A 23,273-nucleotide genomic window follows, 5' to 3' on the forward strand; every position below is an offset into this window, starting at 1 on the left:
CAAACACTGCTTGGGGGAGTACAGTAGAGTAAGAGTAAGACACCCAGCCCCTGGCCTCAAGGAGGTTGACCCCGTTATCATAATAATAATTGTATTACTTGTTAAATGCTTACTATGTGCTAAGCACTAAGGTGGATACACGTAAATTAGGTTGGACGCTGTCCCATGGGGGCTCACAGTCTCCATCTCCATTGTACCGAGGAGGTAACTGAGGCCCAGAGAAGTGAAGCGACATGCCCAAGGCCACACAGCCGATAAGCGGCAGAGCCGCAATTAGAACCCGTGACCTTCCGACTCTCAGGCCCGCGCTCCATCCACTGTGCCATGCTGCTTCTCAGGTGGCTGTGCCTTTTCCCGTAAATCCCCCAGCGCTGAACGTGCGTCCTTAGAAGACTCTTCCATGCCCTCAGTGTATTTAGATCTATTTCTTCATCTGGCTTCTGTAGAAATAAAGAGCCTCTCACTCGTCAGATCTTTGGAAAAAAAAAAACATTGCTAAATCACTCCTCCGAGCTAAACAGCAGCAATTCACTTAACCTCTGCTGACCCCGCCATTAATCCCGCTTATCGAGCCGGCCGGCATCCCCGACGAGCTCCCTAAACGGGGCCGAGCGTCCCGTTTCCCACCTGGGCCGGTCGGAGGGCCTCTTCTCCTCCCACGGGCCCCACGGCCCGACCGCGACGTGCCAATCCGAGCGCGGGGGCGGGATCCCTCCCGCGGTGCCTAGGAAGAGCAGAGATGGCACGGGGAGTCGTCTCTCAACAAAAAGTGAAAGTAAAATGAGGAAGGGGGATTGAGCAACCAGTCGGAGGAAAGAATGCCAGTAAATCCTGTCTGCATGGTAACGGCGGAGATGCAGAGGAGACGGGAGAGGAGAGCTGAGGAGAGCCCTGGACCCGGACTGCGACGTGCTCCGGGATGCCTTAGACGTCCCGGCCCCTCCGGTCTCAGATGAGAGGCAACGCCCGTTCCCAGGGCTCTGGGGTTCAGAGGCCCAGCGGGCTGGCATGGGCGACGGCACCCACGGAGGAGCAGCCCGACCTTCCTCTCGGTCTTGAGGGGAGAGAAGAAATGAAAGTCAGGGGCGGCGTGCTCCTTCCCGCTAGGAAGATGCCCTCGGCGGCCCGCTCCCAGAGAGGAGGCCTCGTCTCCACCACCTTTCTGCTGACCTTCCTGTCCTCCTGCCTGGCGGTGGGGTCTCTCTACCAAGTCTTCACGCTGCAGGCCGAACTGGCCAGCCTCCGGGGCGAGCTGCGGGCCTACCGAGCCCGGGGCGAGCGGCCTCAGCCCCCGCAGAAGGGGAAGGGAGGCCCTCCCCCGCCCGCTCTGAGGGGGGCTGCTCCAGCCGGCGCCGGCAGACCCCAAGTGAGTCCCCGACGTCTTAGCTCCGCACCCTGCCCTCTCCCGTCTCCGGCCCACGTGTCGCTCATCTGTGACTCTTTTCCCCGCAGCACCTCTGGAGGCTCCCCGAATCGGAAGAGAGCCACCCCAGTCCGAGCCAGAGAGAGAACCGTGTTAAGAGGGGTGCCCAGGACCCAGAGGAAACCGGTGAGTGGAAGGGAGCGTCCGAGGGACGGCTTGCCGGGGGGGCTCCCCATCTGTCTTTTATTTTAATATCTGTCCGCCCCCCACTCGATTGTAAGCTCCTGGATGGCGGGACCGTGACTACCGCCTAACTTGTTTTGTACTCTTCCGAGCGCTCAGTCCAGTGTGCTGCACAAGGTAATCGCTCAGTAGATCCCATTGATTCATTCGAATTTATTGAGCACCTGCTGCGTGCAGCACGCTGTCCTAAATGTTTGGGAGAGTAATAATAATAATGGCATTTATTAAGCGCTTACTATGTGCAAAGCACTGTTCTAAGCGCTGGGGAGGCTGCAGAGTGATCAGGTTGTCCCACTGAGGGCTCACAGTCTTCACCCCCCTTTTACAGATGAGGTGACTGAGGCCCAGAGAAGTGAAGTGGCTTTCCCAAAGTCACCCAGCTGACAATTGGCGGAGCCGGGATTTGAACCCGTGACCACTGACTCCAGAGCCCGTGTCTTTCCACTGAGCCACGCTGCTTCTCTTATACTGTGTCAGGGTTGGTAGATGTGTTCCTTGCCCACAGGGAGCTGACAGTCTAGAGAGGGGGGTTACTGGAGTTAGAAAAGAGCAGAGCAGATCAAAGATGAACCCCCAACCCCAGGTTGTTACATGTCTGTCTCTCGTATATGATGCTAAGGACTGGCAGTGTTATCCGTAGAGCTCAGTCATTAAGACCTACGGATGTTTTTGAATCAAAGTTCTCAGCAGCTACCTTCTGTCAATCAATCACAAGTATTTAGTGAGCGCTTACTCTGGGCAGAGCCCTGTGTTAAGCCCTAGAGAGCGTATAATAGAGTAGAAGTAGGCATGGTCCCTGTTATCAGGGAGTTTACAATTCAGTGGCGGGGAGACAGACCCTATCACAGGTTGGATAAGCAACCCAGCATAAAGATTAGTATTTTAGCGCTGTTTTCCGGGCCAGCCCAGTGTGTCGAGGTGACAATTTGGGTTTTCAGGGAACTGCCACAGGCACCCTAAATAATAATGATGGTGTTTGTTAAGCACTTACTATGTGACAGGCACTGTTCTCCCAACTAAATTCTGCCGCAGTAGGGAGAGTGTTTAGCTTCCGCTTGAAATGCATTGGAGAGCTTAGCTGCAGAGGTACTGACTATCCTCTGCTCCCCGTCAGCTGGCGGGAGAAAGAACACGGAGAAAAGCAGGACAGGGATTACGATCAACTAACGCCGATCCTGAAATTGCCCTAGTAAGGAGGAAACAAAACGGGACACTGTGTGCATTTTTGCAAACGGAAGGTATCTGTGTCCTTTCTGAATCCAGCCGCCTGGGTCCCAGATACCTAACAGGGAAGGAGGAAACCGTTTGTTTCGCCTGAAATCGATGGCAGGCATTCAATCTGAAGCATCATCCTGCCCTCCCCAAAGGACCGTCTTTCCCCTGCAAGCCTAGAATGCAGAATCCCCCTCAATCAGTCAATCGATCGATCAAATTTATTGAGCACTTACTTCGTCCCCCGGCTTCCTACCCACCTGAGAACAGGAAGTATGAAGTTGGCGCCTATCGCCTCCTTTCAGCCTCTTCCCTTCTTCCTCTTCTTGCATCTCTTCGCAGTCTAGTCTTCGCTTCTGTCTTGTATTTTGTACTGAATTGTCTTTCCTGGAATGAACACATCCCCCAGGGCAGGCATTTTACAGATAAAGGAACTGGGGCTCAGAAACGTTGAGCAATTTGTTAGAAGATTAACAAGCCAGTGTCCCAAGCCAGCTGTTGTCGTTCAAAAGTGTTCATTCATTCATTCAATCCTATTTATTGAGTGCTTACTGTGTGCAGAGCACTGTACTGAACGCTTGGGAAAGTACAATACAAAAGAAAGTGACATTCCCTGCCCACAGTGAGCTTACCGTCTGGGAGCGGGGGAGACAGACAACAATGCAGATAAATATAATTACAGATATGTACATAAGTGTTGTGGGGCTGGGAGGGGGGAAGAGCAAAGGGAGCAAGTGTCCTTGTTTCATACCAGCCCCTATCTATGGACCTGGATCGGGGGATCTGTATTACCAACGAATCCCTCAGCACTTAGAACAGTGCTTCGCATGTAGTAAGCGCTTAATAAATGCCATTATTATTATAATTATTAGAGTGGTCTGTGCCAGTAGCTTTGGCTTCAAATGCAAAAGGCATACATATAGCTCAAACATATACATACATATATATTTGTATATGCATACAGAGGAAAAATCACTAAGCAAATGAAACAGCATTTGGCTTATTTAATAAATCAGCTCTTTTATACCTACTGTGATTTTCCAAAATGTTTGGGTAAGGAAGTCAGCTTCTCAGAAACTCAAACATAAAATACTGAAAAAAAAAAAAAAGACAACCCCCACCTGATTTTTAAAAGTGGAAGACTGCACAGGAGGCTCCATCTCCTGTTTCTAGCTGGTGGAATGTACCAACCAGATTGTCCAAGCTCTGAGTATGAACTCCACAGGGAATATTATTACTCTATTTATTATTACTCTATTTATTTTACTTGTACATATTTATTCTACTTATTTTATTTTGTTAATATGTTTTGTTGCCTGTCTCCTCCTTCTAGACTGTGAGCCCGCTGTTGGGTAGGAACCGTCTCTATATGTCGCCAACTTGTACTTCCCAAGCGCTTAGTACAGTGCTGTGCACGCAGTAAGCGCTCAATAAATATGATTGAATGAATGAATGAATATATATATATATACACACACCCACACGTACATGACAGAAAAGTTGTAGGACACAGAAAAAGCTATGTCATTTTATCATCAACAGTTTTCAAAGGCCATAGCTTTTTCTTTGTCATCTAAGAATTGAGTGTGGCTTATTGGAAGGAACACGGGCCCAGGAGTCGGAGCAAAACTGAGTTCGAATACTGGCTCCACTTCTTGTCTGCCGTGTGGCTTTGGGAAAGCCACTTCACATCTCTGGGCCTCAGTTCCCTCAGCTGTAGAATGGGGATTAAGACCGTGAGCCCCATGTGGGACACGAATTGTGTCCAACCCTATTTGCTTGTATCCACCCCAGAGCTTAGTACAGTACCTGGCACATAGTAAGCGCTCAACAAAAGCCACAATCATTATTATTATCCTCCCTCCCCCAGTCTGTGCACAACGCTGGGTCTTATCACAACCCTACCCCGCAACTCCTCCTGGATTTCCATTCCCGGACAAACGCTAGAACATCCACTGGGCTTCTTGGAGTCTGGAAATTTGACCCCAATGAACGTTTTCTGTTGAGTGGAGATGAAGAAGAGTGAGAGAGTTTGTGTGTGTGTGTGTTGTCCATTTATCTGTGTTTAAAACATCTTTTTGAAAAAAATGTATTGAAGAGCTACATTCCAGACACTGTACTAAGCAACTGTGTAGATGCCAGCTAATCAGGTTGGGCACAGTCCGTGTCCCAAATCGGGCTCACAGTCTTAATCCCCATTTTACAGATGAGGGACCCGAGGCCCAGAGAAGTGAAGTGTGTTACCCACGGTCACCCAGCAGACAAGTGGTGGAGCTGGGATTAGAACCCAGAACCCCCAATTCCCAGGCCCGTGCTCGAATCAGTATGCCATGTTGTTTCTCTTGGCGCGTTGCACATTCGCTGTGACACTTCAGAGGGTTCCCCGCTCCCGCTTTCTCTTCCTCCTGGAAATCTCCACCCTCGTTAGGGGTGTCCCCTTAAAGTTCTCCCTTCTATTTCCCCAGCTCTTTAAGGGCCTAAGACAGAAGCAGCTGGCTTGCAGCGGAAGAGAAATCTCTAAGGGGTGGGGACGGGGTCAGGGCTTCTCCCGGCCACGTAGGGGAGGCAAAGCTGGTTGCTTCCTCTATAGCCTCCCGCCCCCAGACAGCCAGCTGGGCTCCCTCTGGCCACTTGACCCATCGAGGCTCAGACATTTAACCGGCAGAGCGGAGAGGAAGGGTTTGTGGGAAGAGTGATGAATCATCTAAACCCTAAAGTCCGGTCGCCGGAAAGTTTTAATTGATACGCTTCCCCCCGAATCCAAGTCAACCGCCCATCGCTACCACCCTCACGAAGGCAGCGTGAGAAATAGGATTGGGGTTAGGGTTGAGGAAGAGCTGTTAATGGGTTTTGGTTAGGAATGGACTGTCAACACGTGACCACTAGACAGACATTGCCTTTTGCTGATTTCTATATGGTCCAGGTTGTGCGATATCAACCATCTGGGCCCCATCATCATCATCATCAATCGTATTTATTGAGCGCTAACTATGTGCAGAGCACTGTGCTAAGCGCTTGGGAAGTACAAATTGGCAACATATAGAGACAATCCCTACCCAACAGTGGCCCCATTTCTGTAGCCCTGGTCCTTCCTTCCCCCACTCCTTCCTTCCTTTTCCTTTTCTCTTTATCCTTCTCTTCCATATCAATCAACGGTGTTTACTGAGCACTTACTGTGTGTGGAGCGCTGGATGTAGCTCTAGGGAGAATACACTATGACAGAGTTGGTAGACGTGTTACCTGCCCACAACGGGCTTCTGGTCATCTTCAGGATTTCTCAAGCACCTTTGAACCACACGCTCTGCTCCCTGTTCTGAGGGTTCAGGATCAATAAGATCCAATCAGTTCCTGCATTGGCGTTCCCAGTGCACGGGTGCCTAGATTGTCAGTATGGATAAAGAGTTTCCGGCTCATCCACCAGTTGTCCTCAAGGAGTTTTCCCCTCTCGTAGCGGCTGCTAGTTGTTGACTTTCCCAGTGGTGCTGTGTGCTGCTGTTGAAGACCCAGCCAATGGTATTTATTGAGTGCTCACCGTGAGCAGAGCACAGTACTAAGTGGTTGGGAAACTACAATACCATAGAGTTGGCAGGCCGGGTCCCTGCCCTCATCATCGTCATCATCAATCGTATTTACTGAGCGCTTACTATGTGCAGAGCACTGTACTAAGCGCTTGGGAAGTACAAATTGGCAACACACAGAGACAGTCCCTACCCAACAGTGGGCTCACAGTTTAAAAGGGGGAGACAGAGAACAAAACCAAACACACCAACAAAATAAAATAAATAGAATAGATATGTACAAATAAAATAGAGTAAAAAATATGTACAAACATATATACATATATACAAGGAGCTTTCACTCCAATGATGGTGGGTTCTGCACCGACGACTAAACCACCCTCACTTCCCTTCCCCTTACCTGCCCTCAGTCCCTCAGGGCAATAAGGGAATTGTTATAGCCATTCATTCATATTTATTAAACACTTACTGTGTGCAGTACTAAGCGCTTGGGAGAGCACAATGTTACAATAAACAGACACATTCCCTGCCCATAACAAGCTCTGTACTCTCCCAAGCGCTCAGTACAGTGCTCTGTACTATGACCGACTCACTACATCCATTCTCCCAACTGGTCATCTTACAACGTGTGCTTCTGGATGCAAGGGGACAAGGAGAGAAAGAGTGTGGATGGCTCAGCACAAAGTCACCACCACTGCGAAAACAACTCTGGGGCGTGGCCTATCATTATTATTAACAGTAATAACAATAATAATAGGGGTATTTAAGTGCATAGTATATGCCAAGCACTGTGCTCAGTGCTGGGGTAGACACCACATGATCAGGTTCCCCCATAGGCTCGTTGTGGGCGGAGGATGTGTCTGTTTACTATTATATTGTACTTTCCCAAGGTCTTAGTACAGTACTTTGCCCACAGTATGCACTCAATGAATACGACTGAATGAGCGGGCGAGTGAATGAGGCTCATATTCCAAGGAGGAGGGAGAACATCATCATCATCATCATCAATCGTATTTATTGAGCGCTTACTATGTGCAGAGCACTGTACTAAACGCTTGGGAAGTACAAATTGGCAACATATAGAGACATTCCCTACCCAACAGTGGGCTCACAGTCTAAAAGGTACAGGTAATGAATCCCCATTTTGCAGGGTTGAGAACCCAGGTCCTCTAATTCCCAGGCCCGTGCACTTTCCACTAGGCCTCACTGCTTCCCTAGTGTCCTATCAATCAATCAATCAATCATATTTATTGAGCACTTACTGTGTGCAGAGCACTCTACTAAGCATTTGGGAAGTACAAGTTGGCAACATATACAGTCCCTAACCCAACAGTGGGCTCACAGTCTAAAAGGGGGAGACAGAGAACAAAACCAAGCATACTAACAAAATAAAATAAATAGAATAGATATGTACAAGTAAAATAAATAGAGTAATAAATATGTACAAACATATATACAGGTACTGACAGGAGAACATGCCTGTCCCTCTCCTGGCATTTGAACATAGGTCCCTCGAATGGTAAGGGGTCGCCAAAGGTCCCCTCCTATATTTTCACCGACAAAACGTGCAAGACCTTCACCCTTATGGATGCAGTCTCATTGTCAGAAACATCCTCTCTGAAATGAAAAATGACTCCATAGCTAGTTGTTTGGGCAGGTGACAAAAATATGTGGGGGGAAAAGTCTTGCTGGTCTGTGTGGTCTATGGGCCCTGTTACTTTTTTTCTTTAATGGTTTTTGTTAAGCATTTACTATGTGCTAGGCATTGTACTAAGCACTGGAGTTAGATACAAGCTAATCAGGTTGGTCACAGTCCATGTCCCACGTAAGGCTCATAGTATTAATCCTCATTTTACAGATGAGGTAACTGAGGCACAGAGCAGTGAAAGTGATTTGCCCAAGGACACACAGAGGGCAAGGGGCAGAGTTGAGATTAATAATAATAATAATGGCATTTATTAAGCGCTTACTATGTGCAAAGCACTGTTCTAAGTTCTGGGGAGGTTACAAGGTGATCAGGTTGTCCCGGGGTGGGGGGCTCACAGTTTGAATCCCCATTTTACAGATGAGGGAACTGAGGCACAGAGAAGTGAAGTGACTTGCCCAAAGTCACATAGCTGACAAGTGGCAGAGCTGGGATTTGAACCCCTGACCTCCGACTCCAAAGCCTGGGCTCTTTCCACTGAGCTACGCTGCTTCTCTAGATTAGAATCCAGGTCCTTCTGACCCTCCGGTCCTCTGACTCCCTGCTTCTCCACTTTGAGGAGAAGGGAGAATACCATTAGATATACAAAGTTATTCTTGAAAAGACTCAGAGATCACATGGAGATCAGAGATATAGAGAGAGAAACTTCTCTTTGTGGTTGTCGTGTGGGGGCGGGTGGTAGACAACTTCCAAATGAGACTGAAAACAAAACTCATCCACTTTACAAATGAATGAAAGTCTGCTCATTTGCCTCTAGGTATTTCCTTTTTTTGTTTTGTTGCGATTTCATCAGAAGTTCTCTTGTGAAATATTTTGAATCCAGATCGGAATTTAATTTTCCATGTAAGAAAACTGATTATGAGAAGGGATAGTGCACGCCTGAGGAATGCAGAGTGTCATAGGGTTCAAAAGTCATCTCATATGAGGAGTAAATCTAGGCGAAGGAGCGGGGGATAGAAGCTTCGACTGGTTCACAAGAGGCCTTCCCTGACTAAGTCCTCATTTCCCCTATTCCCTCTCCCTTCTGCGTCACTTAAATACTTGGATCGGTAATAATACGAAGAATTATGGTATTTGTTAAGCACGGCCAAGCTTGGTTCTGAGCGCTGGGGTAGATACAAGTTGATCAGATCAGACACAGTCCCTACTCCACATGGGGTTCACAATCTTAGTAGTAGGGAGGATATGTATTGAATCCCTATTTTACAGTTGAGGAAACTGAGACATACACAGAAAAGTGAAGTGACTGGCCCAAGGTCACACACCGAACAAGGGACAGAGCAGAGATTAGCACCCAAGTCCTCTGCCTCCGGGGGCCCCTGCTTTTTTCCACTAAGCCACTCTGCTTCTCACCGTTTAAACACTTGATATTCACCCCACCCTCTGCCCCAAACCACTTATGTACATATCTGTAATTTATCTTAACGTCTGTCTTCCCCTCAAGGCTTTAAGATCCTTGTGGGCAGGAAACAGGTCTATCTCTGTTACATTGTACTCTCCCAGGTGCTTAGTACAGTGCTCTGCACACAGTCAGCGCTCAGTAAATACCATTGACTTGGTTCAACTGAGTCTGGCTCCCCAGAGTAGACGGTCCCTCGCTTTGCCTAAAACGACAGATGAAGGTCCCAGACATTCCCATGTCCCTGATGCTTCCATATTCAGAAACCATCCGTCGTTTCTGTTGAATTTCATGTCGCTTCATTTTTATTTCACCACCGTCTTGCTTTTTTCCCAGTGGCTTTTCCTGTCAAGTGAAATTCCTCCTTTAAACACTCGAGAGCACTACTGAATTTTAGTGACTTGCCCAAAGTCATATAGCAGGAAACGCACTCACTTCTCCGTACCTTAGTTTCCTCATCTGTAAAGTGGGGATAATGCCACTTGCCTTCTCTCCCTACCACACAGGTACGTTGAGCTTATATTCAGAGCTACTTACTGAATATAAGTAGCTGAAATGAGCTACTTAATGTGAGAGCACTTTGGGGATAAATGTGCTATAGAAAACCAAGGGGAAAAAGCCAAGGAAAGTGGTGGGGCTGAGATTAGAATCCAGGACTCCTGATTCCCAGTGCCATCTCTTTTCGTTAGGCCCCAATGTCTCCCCTACTTAGTGATAAGTCTCGTCTAAAACATCACCAAATTCTGATCCAGGTTTTCTAACCTTTCTGCTACAAGAAGCAACTTATGGTGAGAACTCCTCCTACCTCTTCTTCAGTTAAGACCAAACTAAACAATTCAGGGAACCTCATATCTCCTCTCTCTTTTTTTTGGCATACAGTTTTGCTAGGTGTACAGCACAGTGTTTTTCAAGAATGTTTAAGTCATTCTCACGGCTTGTTTCCCTAGCTAGTCCTTTTCATTCACTTTTTTGGATGGATTTCCTTCAATCTTTGGAAATATCATATTCCTTTAGTCAACTGATTTTAAAAAGTTACCCCTACTAGTTTGGGTGAGTAAAACCAAGTCAAAATTAAATAAAACTGGAGAAGCAGCATGGCCTAGTAGATAGAGCCTGGGCCTGGGGGTCAGAAGGACCTGGGTCCTAATCATGGCTCCTCCACTTGCCTCTCATGGCAATTTGGGCAAGTTACTTCATTTCTCTGGACCTCAGTTCCCTCATCTGTAAAACGGGGATTAAGCCTGTGAGCCCTTTGTGGGACAGAGACTGTGTCCAACCTGATTTGCTTGTAACCACTCCAGCACTTAATACAGTGCCTGCTGCACAGTAAGTGCTTAAATACTATTATTATTATTATTGTTATCAATAAGTCAAGGGATGCCTGCAGCAATTTTATCCCGTGAATCTTGAGGTGCAGAATACCTGGGAAACATTTCCCCAAGAAGGGAAGGCTGAGGATCCTGGAATTACAACAAAATCCAACAGCTTGATCAGGGGGAACACTGCTGACTTTTACAGGCATTTAGATGTAGCCTTGGCACGACAACTGAGAGATCTTGGTGAAAATTCCAGAACTCCCCCGATCCCTGTCACTGCAAATGCACCCTATCTAGCTTCATCTCAGCCTGGACAGCTGTACAATCAATACCAGTCATTCCTCCCTCATTGACGTCCTTTCCCATTCATCCTTCCAGATGTTTAATCCCCTCTCTGTAACTCCCAATGAACCCAGTAATGATTCTGTTGATTAAAGGCGTTCACATGCAAACTTTCCCAGAATTTATCTTTAATAATAATTATCACAATGCTTGTTAAGTGCTATGTGCCACAAGCATTGGGGTAACCTTCCCAGACTGAGCCCCTTCCTTCCTCTTCCCCTCGTCCCCCTCTCCATCCCCCCATCTTACCTCCTTCCCTTCCCCACAGCACCTGTATATATGTATATATATTTGTACATATTTATTACTCTATTTATTTTACTTGTACATATCTGTTCTATTTATTTTATTTTGTTAGTATGTTTGGGTTTCTTCTCTGTCTCCCCCTTTTAGACTGTGAGCCCACTGTTGGGTAGGGACTGTCTCCATATGTTGCCAACTTGTACTTCCCAAGCACTTAATACAGTGCTCTGCACACAGCGCTCAATAAATACGATTGATTGATTGATTGATTAACCACTACGGTAGCTACAAGATCACTTGATTGGACAGAGTCTCTGTCCAAAGATACCCTCTCTCTCTCTGAGATGACTGAGAAGAGACGGTGGCCTCTCTACACCCAAAACCTAACGTTTCTTCTTAGGCTGCATACAATAAGCACTCAATAAATACGATTGAATGAATGAATTTCCCCCTTTTTCCTCTTAAAATACCTGTCCTCACAGTCTACCCCTTTCTCACTGCAAACTTCGACCTCTCAGTCTCTTCTGACACTTTCAGGTGACCTCCCTGCTAAAAATGTCATCCTGCAACCCAATCTCACCCTCCAACACACCTCTCATTTCCCGGCGCTCATCCCTCTCCTATCCTGAATATTCCTCGCCCAATTCACTCTCTTCGCCAAATCCTGTAATCTGATTTTCACCCCTTTCTCTCTGAGACTGCTCTCCCCATTGTCTCCAGAGACTCTCCTCTGTCCTCCTCCTCTCTGACCTCTGGCCTGCCTTTGATATTGTTGGTATTATTGTTTTGCAGATGGTCAGGAGCATTTCTTTTGGTTTTTGTGACTTGGTCTCCTAAAGGGAAGTCAGTTGATGCAAGCTGCCTTCAGCCTTTTACCACCATCCTTCTCCCTTTTGGCAATTTTCCTCATCAGCTGCTCCTCTTGCCATCATTTCAGCACCCCATAATCTGTTTCCTACCCTACTTTTCACTAACCTTTTTCTCCCTCTCAGACTGTGAGCCGCCTGTGGGATAGGGACTGTGTCTCTTTCTTTTTTTATGGTATTTGTTAAAGCACCTACTAAGTGTCAGGCCCTCAACTAAGCGCTGGGGTGGATACACGCTAATCAGGTTGGCCCCAGTCCCTGTCCCACATGGGGCTCACCGTCATAACCCCCATTTTACAGATGAGGACACTGAGACCCAAAGAAGTGAAGTGACTTGCCCAAGCTGACAAGCAGACAAGAGAAGCAGCATGGAGTAGCGGATTGAGCAGGCAGGGGGTCATGGATTTTAATCCTGGCTCCACCATTTGTCTGCTATGGGTGACCTTGGAAAAGTCATTTCACTTCTCTGTGCCTCAGTGACCTCATCTGGAAAATGGGGATAATAATAATAATGGTGGTATTTGTGAAGCGCTTAACTATGCGCCAGGCACTGTACAAAGCACTGGGGTTGATACAAGCAAATCGGGTTGGACACAGTCCCTGTCCCACGTGGGGCTCACAGTCTCAATCCTCATTTTACAGACGAGGTAACTGAGGCCCAGAGAAGTGAAGTGACTTGCCCAAGTTCACACAGCAGACACAAGTGGCCAAGCTGGAATTAGAACCCATGACCTTCTAACTCCCAGGCCTGAGCTGTTATCCACTATGCCATGCTGCTTCTCACTGAGACTGTGAGCCCCACATGGGACAGGCACTGTGTCCAACTCCATCTGCTTGTCTCCACTTCAGCACTTAGTACAGTGCCTGGCACATAGTAAGTGCTTAACAAATAATGTCATCATCATCCTAATCAAGTGGCGGAGCTGGGATTAGAACCCAGGACCTCTGACTCTCAGGCCCTTTCAACTAGGCCACACTGTTTCCCAATCCGATTTGTTCTGACACACATTAAGTGCTGATCTAATTCCACAAGGATTACTCCACCACGGTAGATCCCTTCTATCCTTCAGGGCTACACTACAAACCCACCTCCTCCCTGAAGCCTTCCCATTCTATAATCCCACTCACTCGGCCCCTTGCGCTTAGTATGCCTTTAGAATGATTTCTTCGGGTCTAGTGTCTATATTTTTATGGATCTTTTCTAATCTTTGGCTCTCTTCCTTCTGCCTTTCGCGGACCACCCAAGTTTGTGTTATCATGCTTCCTCAAAGTCTGGTCTCTGTTGTTTCTGTGGAAGTCTCCACAGAGTTGACTTCAAAGCCCTGCTCGGAGGGAATGTGCTGGGAGAGGCAGTGTGGCCTAGTGGAAAGGGCACAGGCTTGGGAGTCAGAAGGACCTGAGTTCTAATCCCGGCTCTGCCAATTGCTTGCTGGGTGGCCTTGGACGGGTCTCTAAACTTCTCTGGGCCTCAGTTCCCTCAATTGTAGAATGGGGATTAAATACCTGTTCTCCCTCCTCCTTAGACTGTGAGCCCCATGCGGGACGGAGACTGGCCGACCTGCTTTACTTGTCCCTATCCCATTGCTTAGAACAGTGTTTGCCACACAGAAGCGCCCAACAAGTACCACTAAAAAATAAAAAAATCCCACTGAGCAACAGACTACAAACAGTGATATCTAGGATCTAGCCTTGCAAAGACTTTTCAAGTGTTATACAAACGCAGCCTGCAAGGGAGGCTGCCTAATGTTATTTCCTTAAAGTATGATGTGTATTTTACGGCTTTTGGAACAGCATCTGTTGCCTGGCTAGATGATTAACCGCCTGGGGAGGAACCATATTTCAGTAAATCCTCTTTGATTTGCTTTTACAGGAAAGATAAAAAAGGGAAGTTGTGGGGCAGAGCTCAGGTCAAGAGCCAATAATTTGGCCGCTCCGCTTTAGCGATGGCCATGTGTATTGGCGAGGCAAGCGGCTGCGTCCTCCGTGTTCTCTGACCACCCGGCTGGGACCGTGGAATCCACTTAGGACAGGGCTCGTGGTGTCAATCGATCAATCAATCAATCGTATTTATTGAGCGCTTACTGTGTGCAGAGCACTGTACTGTGGACAGACGGATTCTTTCCCATGAGGGACTTGATCTTCACGGTGCACTGCACATCGGGTTTCTTATGGGCAGGGAACACCTGCTCATTCTGTTGTGTCGTGCTCTTCCAGGATTTTAGTACAGTGCTCTGCACATGGTAAGCGCTCAATAAATACCATTGATGGATTGTTTGGGGGAGACCACTGTCACCGGCCTTCAGACTCCAGGATGGGGCAGCTCTTATCTTTTCTATTCATCCTTTTCCCCTTTTTAGCCCTTACCCCATCCCTCCCGGGGTCCTTTTCCTTCATCTTTTTAAAGAAGCAGTGTGGTCTTGTGGGAAGACCATATGCTTGGGAGGCATAGGACCTTGCTTACTATGTGTCAAACACTGTCACTGGAGTAGATACAAGTGAATTAGGTTGGACACCCTGTCCTGCATGGGGCTCACTGTCTAAGTAGGAGGGAGGAGAACTGAGGCACAGAGGAGTGAAATGACTTGCCCAAAATCACCCAGCAAGCATTGGCAGAGACAGGATTAGAACTCAGATCCTCTGACTCCCAAGCCTACTGATTGATAGACCAGGGTTTTAATCAGTCAGTTCTATTTAGTGAGCTCTTACTATATTCAGGGCACTGAACTAGGAGTTTAGGGGAGTGTAATACAACAAGCAGAGACATTCCCTGCCCATAATAAATTTACAATGTAGAGATTATAATCCCAGCTCCACCACATACCTGCTGTGTGATCTTGGGCAAGTCACTTAACTTTTCTGTGCCTCGGTTCCCTCTTGTGCAACATTCATTCAGTTGTGTTTATTGAGCGCTCACTGTGGGCAGAGCACTGTACTAAGCGCTTACATGGGGATTCAATACCAGTTCTGCCTCCTACTGTGAGCCCATGTGGGACCTGATCTATCCCAGCACTTAGTATAGTGCTTGGCATGTACTAAGTGCTTAAGAAATACAACTATTATTTTCGCTGTTATTATTATTACCATCTTTTTCCTATCCCTAAAAGGACCCTGTAAGCAGAGTCACTCCAGTTACCCCTCCCGGATTCAGATCAAGGTCTTGGGCATCAGCCCAATAATAATAATTAGTGTATTTATTAAGCACTTCCTATGTACATAAAAACTGGGCTACATACCAGGGTCGCTACAGGTAATTAGTCCTAGCAACACAGATACTGCTTGACGATGAGAAGCAGCGGAGCCTAGTGGAAAGAGCAGTTGGAAGATGTGAGTGTTTGTGAATGATTTACTCTCCCGACATAGCTGATTTCCTTGATGGCTGCGGATTTCTAAAGCCCCTTGACATTTTGCACCTAATTAGATTTGCAACCCAAAGATAAAATGGTTGTATTTTATCAGTGCACTGGAGCATCTTTAAAGAGATTACACTCTGTCAAGTTCCAGGGCACTATTAAATCGGGGCAGTCCATCTCAAAAGACCCTAAGGTAAGAATTACTGAGCGACTCATCCAATACATTGTACTGCCCAAAGCGGGAAATGAGCGCTTGTTATTGGCTGGCTAGCTAACCTGATAATATATTATTTCTTGTAGCTCTGTTAAGTGACAGAGACCCTGAGTCCTCATTTCTCCCGACCTAACTACAGTGTAATATTTTTATTTTTCAGTGATTCAACCTTGCTTGCAACTGATTGCCGATAGCAAAAGCCCCACCCTTCACAAAGGTAACACCGTGAACCCCCAGAGTTTTCTGCTTGGAATTTTAGCTCAGATAAACTTCAGGGCTTGTATACTAGGTCGACACTTGTGGGATCAAATTGCAATGTGAAACAGGATAAAGCTGGCTTTGCATGAAGTGCCTGATTAACAAGAAAAATGGTTGGTGTGAAATATTTGGATGCACCGAGGTGCCATTACACAGTGAAGCAGCGTGGCTCAGTGGAAAGAGCACGGGTTTTGGAGTCAGAGGTCATGGGTTCAAATCCCGGCCCCGCCAATTGTCAGCTCTGTGACTTTGGGCAAATCACCTAACTTCTCTGTACCTCCGTTACCTCATCTGTGAAATGGGGATTAAGACTGTGAGCCCCCGGTGGGAAAACCTGATCGATCACCCTGTAACCTCCCCAGCACTTAGAACAGTGCTCTGCACACAGTAAGCGCTCAATAAACACGATTGATTAATTAATGAATGCCATTATTATTATTATCACTCTGTTAGATAATAATAATGGCATTCATTAAGCGCTTACTATGTGCAAAGCGCTCTTCTGAGCGCTGGATAATCCTGGATGGTTGGTTTATAAATTGGGATTTTCTATTTTGTCCCCTTATTTCCCACGTGAACACTCCTGGTCTCCAACACAATTTCTGAACCGAAAAATGAAACTGAATGCTTTAAGCCGCCTTTAAAACAGCGGTTGCTCTTCGTTCTATGTTTTTCCAATGACTTAGGCGTGCAGCTTTTAACAGGAAGCTAAAGGAACTTCCGTAGAACAGAAATAAAACCACCCAAACTATTCCAGGGACCAATTCCAGTTGCTGTACTTCTCAAAATTTGGAAAGAACAATAATTTTTGCATGCGTGCCTCAGGATTCTGTTTGGGAGAATGATGGGCCTTCTGAGTCATTTTTATGGTATTTAAGCGCTTACGATGTGCCAGGTATTGTACTAAGCACTGGGGTCTTGTGCTGTCGACTCATCTGCGACCCATAGCCATGGGCACACCTCTCCCAGAACACCCCACCTCCACCTGCAGATCGTACCGGTAGTGGATCCGTAGAGTTTTCTTGGGAAAAATCTGGAAGTGGTTTACCATTGCCTTCTTCTGCTCAGTAAACTTGAGTCTCCACCTTCGATTTTCTCCCGTGGCACTGCTGCCCAGCGCAGGGGAGTGCTGACTTGTAGCAGGTTGCCTGCCACTCGCTAGCCACTGGCCACGCTAATGGTGGAATGGGCAGGCCTCTGCTTGACTCTCCCTCCCGTAGCCGAGACTGGTAGAGGACTGGCACCTCTCTGGGTGCCATCCTGAGAGGGGGAAGCACTGGGGTAGATACAAGCGAATCAGGTTGGATACAGCCCCTAATAATGATGGAATTTGTTAAGCGTTTACTATGTGCAAAGCACTGTTATAAGCACTGGGGGGATACAAGGTGATCAGGTTGTCCCGCATGGGGCTCACAGTTATCATCCCCATTTTACAGATGAGGTAACTGAGGCTCCGAGAAGTTAAGTGACTTGCCCAAGGTCATACAGCAGACACGTGGTAGAGCAGGGGTTTGAACCCAAGACCTCTGGCTCCAAAGCCCGTGCTCTTTCCACTGAGCCACGCTGCTTCTCCAAACCCTAACCCACATGGGGCTCACAGTCTTAGTCCCCATTTTACCGATGAGGTAACTGAGGCCCAGAGAAGTGAAATGACTCGCTCCAGGTCACACACAGCAGACGGGTGCTAGTGCCGAAATTAGAACCGGGGTCCTTCTGACTCCGAGGCCCGTGATCTACCCATTAGGCCACGCTGCTTCCCAGTCATCATCATAAGCGCAATTTGTGCCATCCCTCTTGACTCTAGCCGTGATCATCATCATCATCAATCGTATTTATTGAGCGCTTACTATGTGCAGAGCACTGTACGAAGCGCTTGGGAAGTACAAATAGGCAACATATAGAGACAGTCCCTACCCAACAGTGGGCTCACAGTCTAACATCTTCATTAGATGTTACCGGGAAAGCTGTACCTTCACATCAACTCCTTGAGGGTGGAGATCGTGTCCACCATCTCTGTTGTGCTGAACTCTCCCAAGCACTTAGTACAGTGCTCTGCACACAGTAAGCGCTCAATAAATATAGCAGGGTCAGTAGTAGAGCTGCAGGAAGGGTGGTGGAAGTAAAATTCCCTCTTGGTTCCCAATGAACCTTGAGCTGCCGTAGTGTGTAAAAGCCCGTCTCCACCCTTGAGTTCTCGGTTCGGCTAAGGGGAGGGAGTGTAGCTACCAATTCTGATCTACTGTATTCTCCCGAGCACTTAGTATGGCGCTCTGCACACAGTAAGAAATCAATAAATACCACCGATTGATTGATTTCGGTCTGCTTTGACTTATATCCCTATAGGTTTGGCATCGACCCTTAAGTCACACGTGCTTGGGCACTGATAATCAGTCAATCAGTGGTATTTATTGAGCGCTTACTAGGTACAGAGCGCCATACTAATGCTTGGGAGAGTCCAATAGAACAGAGTTGATAACCACGTTCCCTGCTCACAGAGGTTAGGCTCCCTTATTCCACCCAAGCAAAATGGAGAAAGCAAGTCCAAACTGCATCAGTAATGTGACATTGAAAAGACAGAATTCTCCCGAAAACAGAACATTTTGAATGTGGAATGAGTCAGAGTCGAAATGATCTGGTTTGAGTCAAGAGGCCTGAACTCTGGATAATGTTTTGCCATTAACCTCTTATGTAATCCCGGGCTCCTCTGAGAGTCCTTCAGCAGAAACATCAGAACTAGAGAAGCAGCGTGGCTCAGTGGAAAGAGCCTGGGCTTTGGAGTCAGAGGTCATGGGTTCAAATCCTGGCCAATTGTCAGCTGTGTGACTTTGGGCAAGTCACTTCACTTCTCTGTGCCTCAGTTCCCTCATCTGTAAAATGGGGATGAAGACTGGGAGCCCCACGTGGGACCGCCTGATCACCTTGTAACCTCCCCAGCACTTAGAACAGTGCTTTGCACATAGTAAGCACTTAATAAATGCCATTATTATTATTATTATTTATTCTTATTGCCCCCAGGGAAGGTCTTCCATTTACATCTGGAAGAGATGGCACAGTGCTCTGCACACAGTATGTGCTTGGTAAATACCATGTTTCCTGACCTCTTCTAGACAGGAGTTTGATCAGTGAATAGATCCATTTTTCAATGCTTTTCCATTTGGGTAAGCTACTTGATGGGATTTTTTTTTCCCTTCACCCTGCCTTAAGATAAATGAACCGGGATCTCTTGGACCAAGAAAGAAACACACTTCCCAGAACCAAGACAATCTTTCCACAGCCCCCAGGGTTTCTTTCCCACTGCTTCCCTTTGCCAAATATTTGGTTATTTCTGCTTGGGACGAGCATATTGAAAAGATAAATTCAATAGAAAAACCAGCTCTGAGCTGAAATCCCCAACTTAACTTTAAGCTCCAACTTAAGAGCAGCAAAATTCATGGTAGGTCAGTGTAATTGGGGTTGGGCGATTCACTTAGCCCTAGTCATCATCATCATCGATCGTATTTATTGAGCGCTTACTATGTGCAGAGCACTGTACTAAGCGCTTGGGAAGTACAAATTGGCAACATATAGAGACAGTCCCTACCCAACAGTGGGCTCACAGTCTAAAAGGGGGAGACAGAGAACAAAACCAAACATACTAACAAAATAAAATAAATAGGATAGATATGTACAAGTAAAATAAATAAATAAATAAATAGAGTAATAAATATGTAGTCCCCTTTCCAGACCTGCTCCAGAAATTGAGAAATGACAAATCCAACTGACAAAGTGTAGCTCAGATATTTCTCCGTCACCTGACTGATGGTGTGTGTGTGTGTGTGTGTGCGCGCGTATGTGTGTTTTAATGGTATTTAATCACTATGTGCCAGGCATTATACTCAGCACTGGAGTAGATACCAGATAATTTGGTTGGACAGAGTCTTTGTCCAACATGAGGCTCACAGTTTTAATCCCCATTTTACAGATGAGGTAACTGAAGTAGAGAAGTTGAGACTTGACCAAGGTCACACAGCAGACAAGTGGTGGAGCAGGGATTAGAACCCACATCCTCTGACCCCCATGCCCATGCTCTTTCCACTAAGTCACTCTGCTTCTCTAATAATGATGGCATTTCCTAAGTGCTTACTATGTGCCAAGCACTGTTCTAAGCGCTGGAGTAGATACAAGGTAAGCAGGTTGTCCCACATGGGGCTCACAGTCTAAATCCCCGTTTTACAGATGAGGTAACTGAGGCCCAGAGAAGTTAAATGGCTTACCCAAGGCCATGCAGCAGACGAGTGGCAGAGGAGGGATTAGAACCCACATCCTCTGCCTCCCAAGCCTGTGCTCTTTCCACTAATCCACACTGCTTCTCTGTCCCACGTGATGCTCACAGTCCGTCAGTCGTATTTATTGAACACTTACTGTGTGCAAAGCACTGTACTAAGTGCTTGGGAGAGACACATTCTCTCAATTCCCTGCCCACAAGGAGCTGTATCCCCCTTTTACAGGTGAGGAAGGCGAGGAAGCACAGAGAAGCTAAGAGACCGGCCCCAGGACACACAGCCGGCAAGTGGCAGAGCCGGGATCAGAACCCAGGTCCCCTGATTCCCGGGCCTGCGCCCTTTATTTATTCTTATTGCCCCCAGCAAAGGTCTTCCATTTACATCTGGAAGAGATGGCACAGTGCTCTGCACACAGAGGTTACACTGCTTCAGTATGATGCTTAGTGCCACCCCACAGTAAGCGCTCAATAAGTACGATTGAATGAATGAATGAAGCCTTTAGGTAGCCAGCTCAGGTGTCAGACAGAATCAGGAGGTTAACACAGAATTATGAAAGTGTTACGGTAAGAAGGAACCCCCTATTCATTTTGGAAAGTCAAATTGTATACAGAGACCATCTGTTTTTAATACTTTCGTGTGCTTTCTGATTAGAACGGATTCATTACACCCATTATTCTGAGTTTCTCCATCATCTATGCTAAATTCTTTTTCTATTTAATCTGTACGTCGTTAAGTGACTTGAGGCTCCCTTTGTAATTTCCAGAAGGAACCGTATTCTCGCAACTTCATATTTTAAACCTCTCGGGTGGCTTTGTGTTGACGTTTTGCCACGGTGTGATTATGAAATAACCTCATTGAATTGATTTTTCACAGGCTTCATTTTTCCCAAGTCAGGTTTATAGGAGCGAGGTTTTGGTTTTGTAGCGGGGGCGAATGGAGAGCTCTGACAAGGAGGAACCGAATGAAGGATCCGGGATGGTGGTTCTGTGGAAACAGTCGGGTGGGCGGACCTGGAGAGATCAATGGGGAAGGGTTCCAGCACAGAGAGGGGCAGGAGGGGGATTTAAGGAGGGGAAGTTTTCCCCACAAATCTCGTCATCCTCCTCCTCCTCCTCCTCATCATTGTCCTCCTCGTTTTCCTCCTCCTCCCCACTCCCTACTGCTCCTCCGGCCAGCACTGTCCACATCGCTCCTACGCTCACCTTCTGTTCAAGGGGATTCTGTCTGGCCATCCAGATTAATAATAATAACAATAATAATAATAATAATAATAATATTGGTGGTATTTGTTAAGCATTTACTATGTGCCAGGTACTATACTAAGCACTGGGGTGGCTACAAGCAAATTGGGCTAGACGCAGTCCCCGTCCCACATGGGACTCACAGTCTTAATCCCCACTTTCCAGATGAGGTAGCAGAGGCCCAGAGAAGTGAAGTGGGTTGCCCAAGGTCACACGGCTGACTTGTGTTGAAGCCGGGATTAGAACCCGTGTCCTTCAGACCTGTGCTGGGCTGGAAGGTAGAAAATTATCAATCCAGGGTGGAGGGGGAATTTAGAGGGGGGAGTTTTCACCCTCAAATCCTACTCCCCCACCCCCAAAGGCACCTGAGGAAGAAATATCAATATCATTCTGACCATCCCACAGCAAACTGACTCTTTATGAATGACGCAGATAGTCATTTCAATTCAGACATGTTTCCGAAGGAACTAGAAAATGAAACAGACTAACAGGGCAGACCTCCTGGGTTTTGAAATGAGATAATGAGGCCGACTGTACTGACACCGGTCAAACGTAATGACCCGTGGAGTCGCTTTCAAAGAACCCACAGCTCTCTGAGCGGTGCTCGTAATAAGTGACTCATTAGCCAGCTGTTATAATCAAACTTTTTCTGCAGTTCAGCATGACCAGGGTAGGACATATTAAGATGAGATGGGTCATGAGATTGGGAGCTCTTGATTGATGGCCATCGCCTACGTAAACTTCATGTTCCTTCCCTTCCCCAGCTGTCAGCCTTCCTATTTTTTTGGTAAATGGCACTTTTTAAGCGCTCGCTAAGTTCCAGGCACTGGACTGAGTGTTGGGGGAGATACAAGCTAATTAAATTGGACGCAGTCCATGTCCCATATGGGGCTCAGAGTCTTAGTCCCCATTTTACAGAGGAGGGAACTGAGGCCCAGAGAAGTGAAGTGACTTGCCCAGACAAGACAGACTTGGCAGACGAGAGGCGGAGCAGGGATTAGAACCCTGGTCCTTTTGACTTTCAGGCCCAGGCTTTATCCAGTAGGATGTGCTGCTTCCTGTGCTTTGGGGACTACTCTGATAATAATGATAATAATAATAATAATAATAATAATAATAATAATGTTGGTATTTGTTAAGCGCGTACTATTGGCCAAGCACTGTTCTAAGCGCTGGGGTAGATACAAGGCAATCAGGTTGTCCCACCTGGGTCTCACAGTCTTCATCCCCATTTTACAGATGAGGTAACTGAGGCACAGGGAAGTTAAGTGACTCGCCCAAGGTCACACAGCTGACAAGTGGCAGAGCCGGGATTAGAGCCCGTGACCTCTGACTCCCAAGCCCGGGGCTCTTTTCACTAAGCCACGCTGCTTGTGAAGGAAGAGGTGGGAAGGGGGCGGAAAACTCGGCTGACATCAGATTCCTGGGAAAGACTTGGAAGAAGGACATAAGGATCCAGAACCATTTATCAGTTTAGCATATGCTAAACTGGCCCAAGGGGATTCAGGCCGAAGAAGGAGCATTAGAGAGTATCCTCACAGAGGGCAGGGCCTGTCATTTTCTTATCTTGTACTTCCCAAGCATTTAGTACAGTGCTCTGCACACAGTAAATGCTCACTAAATACCACTGAATGTACTTCCCATGTGATTACTATAGTACATGGCACCCTGATGATGCTTAATACATGCTATTACTACTGCTGACTACAAGAAAATGATCTTCAAAAGTAGCCCAAGCAAT

The 23,273-nt window shown here is 46.9% G+C and overlaps 1 protein-coding gene across 1 annotated transcript in view; it reads left to right on the plus strand.

Moving 5' to 3' along the window:
- Positions 1 to 777: 777 nt before the first annotated feature.
- TNFSF13B (TNF superfamily member 13b) overlaps positions 778 to 23,273 on the plus strand; it is a 33,142-nt gene continuing 10,646 nt past the window's right edge. Inside the window, exons 1-3 of the mRNA XM_038761878.1 lie at positions 778 to 1,366; positions 1,453 to 1,549; positions 15,932 to 15,988. Coding sequence (XP_038617806.1) covers positions 953 to 1,366; positions 1,453 to 1,549; positions 15,932 to 15,988 — 568 coding nt within the window. The 5' untranslated portion in view covers positions 778 to 952. The remainder of the gene's footprint in view (positions 1,367 to 1,452; positions 1,550 to 15,931; positions 15,989 to 23,273) is intronic.

Source organism: Tachyglossus aculeatus, chromosome 20, assembly GCF_015852505.1.
Source record: "Tachyglossus aculeatus isolate mTacAcu1 chromosome 20, mTacAcu1.pri, whole genome shotgun sequence".
Lineage (NCBI taxonomy): Eukaryota > Metazoa > Chordata > Mammalia > Monotremata > Tachyglossidae > Tachyglossus > Tachyglossus aculeatus.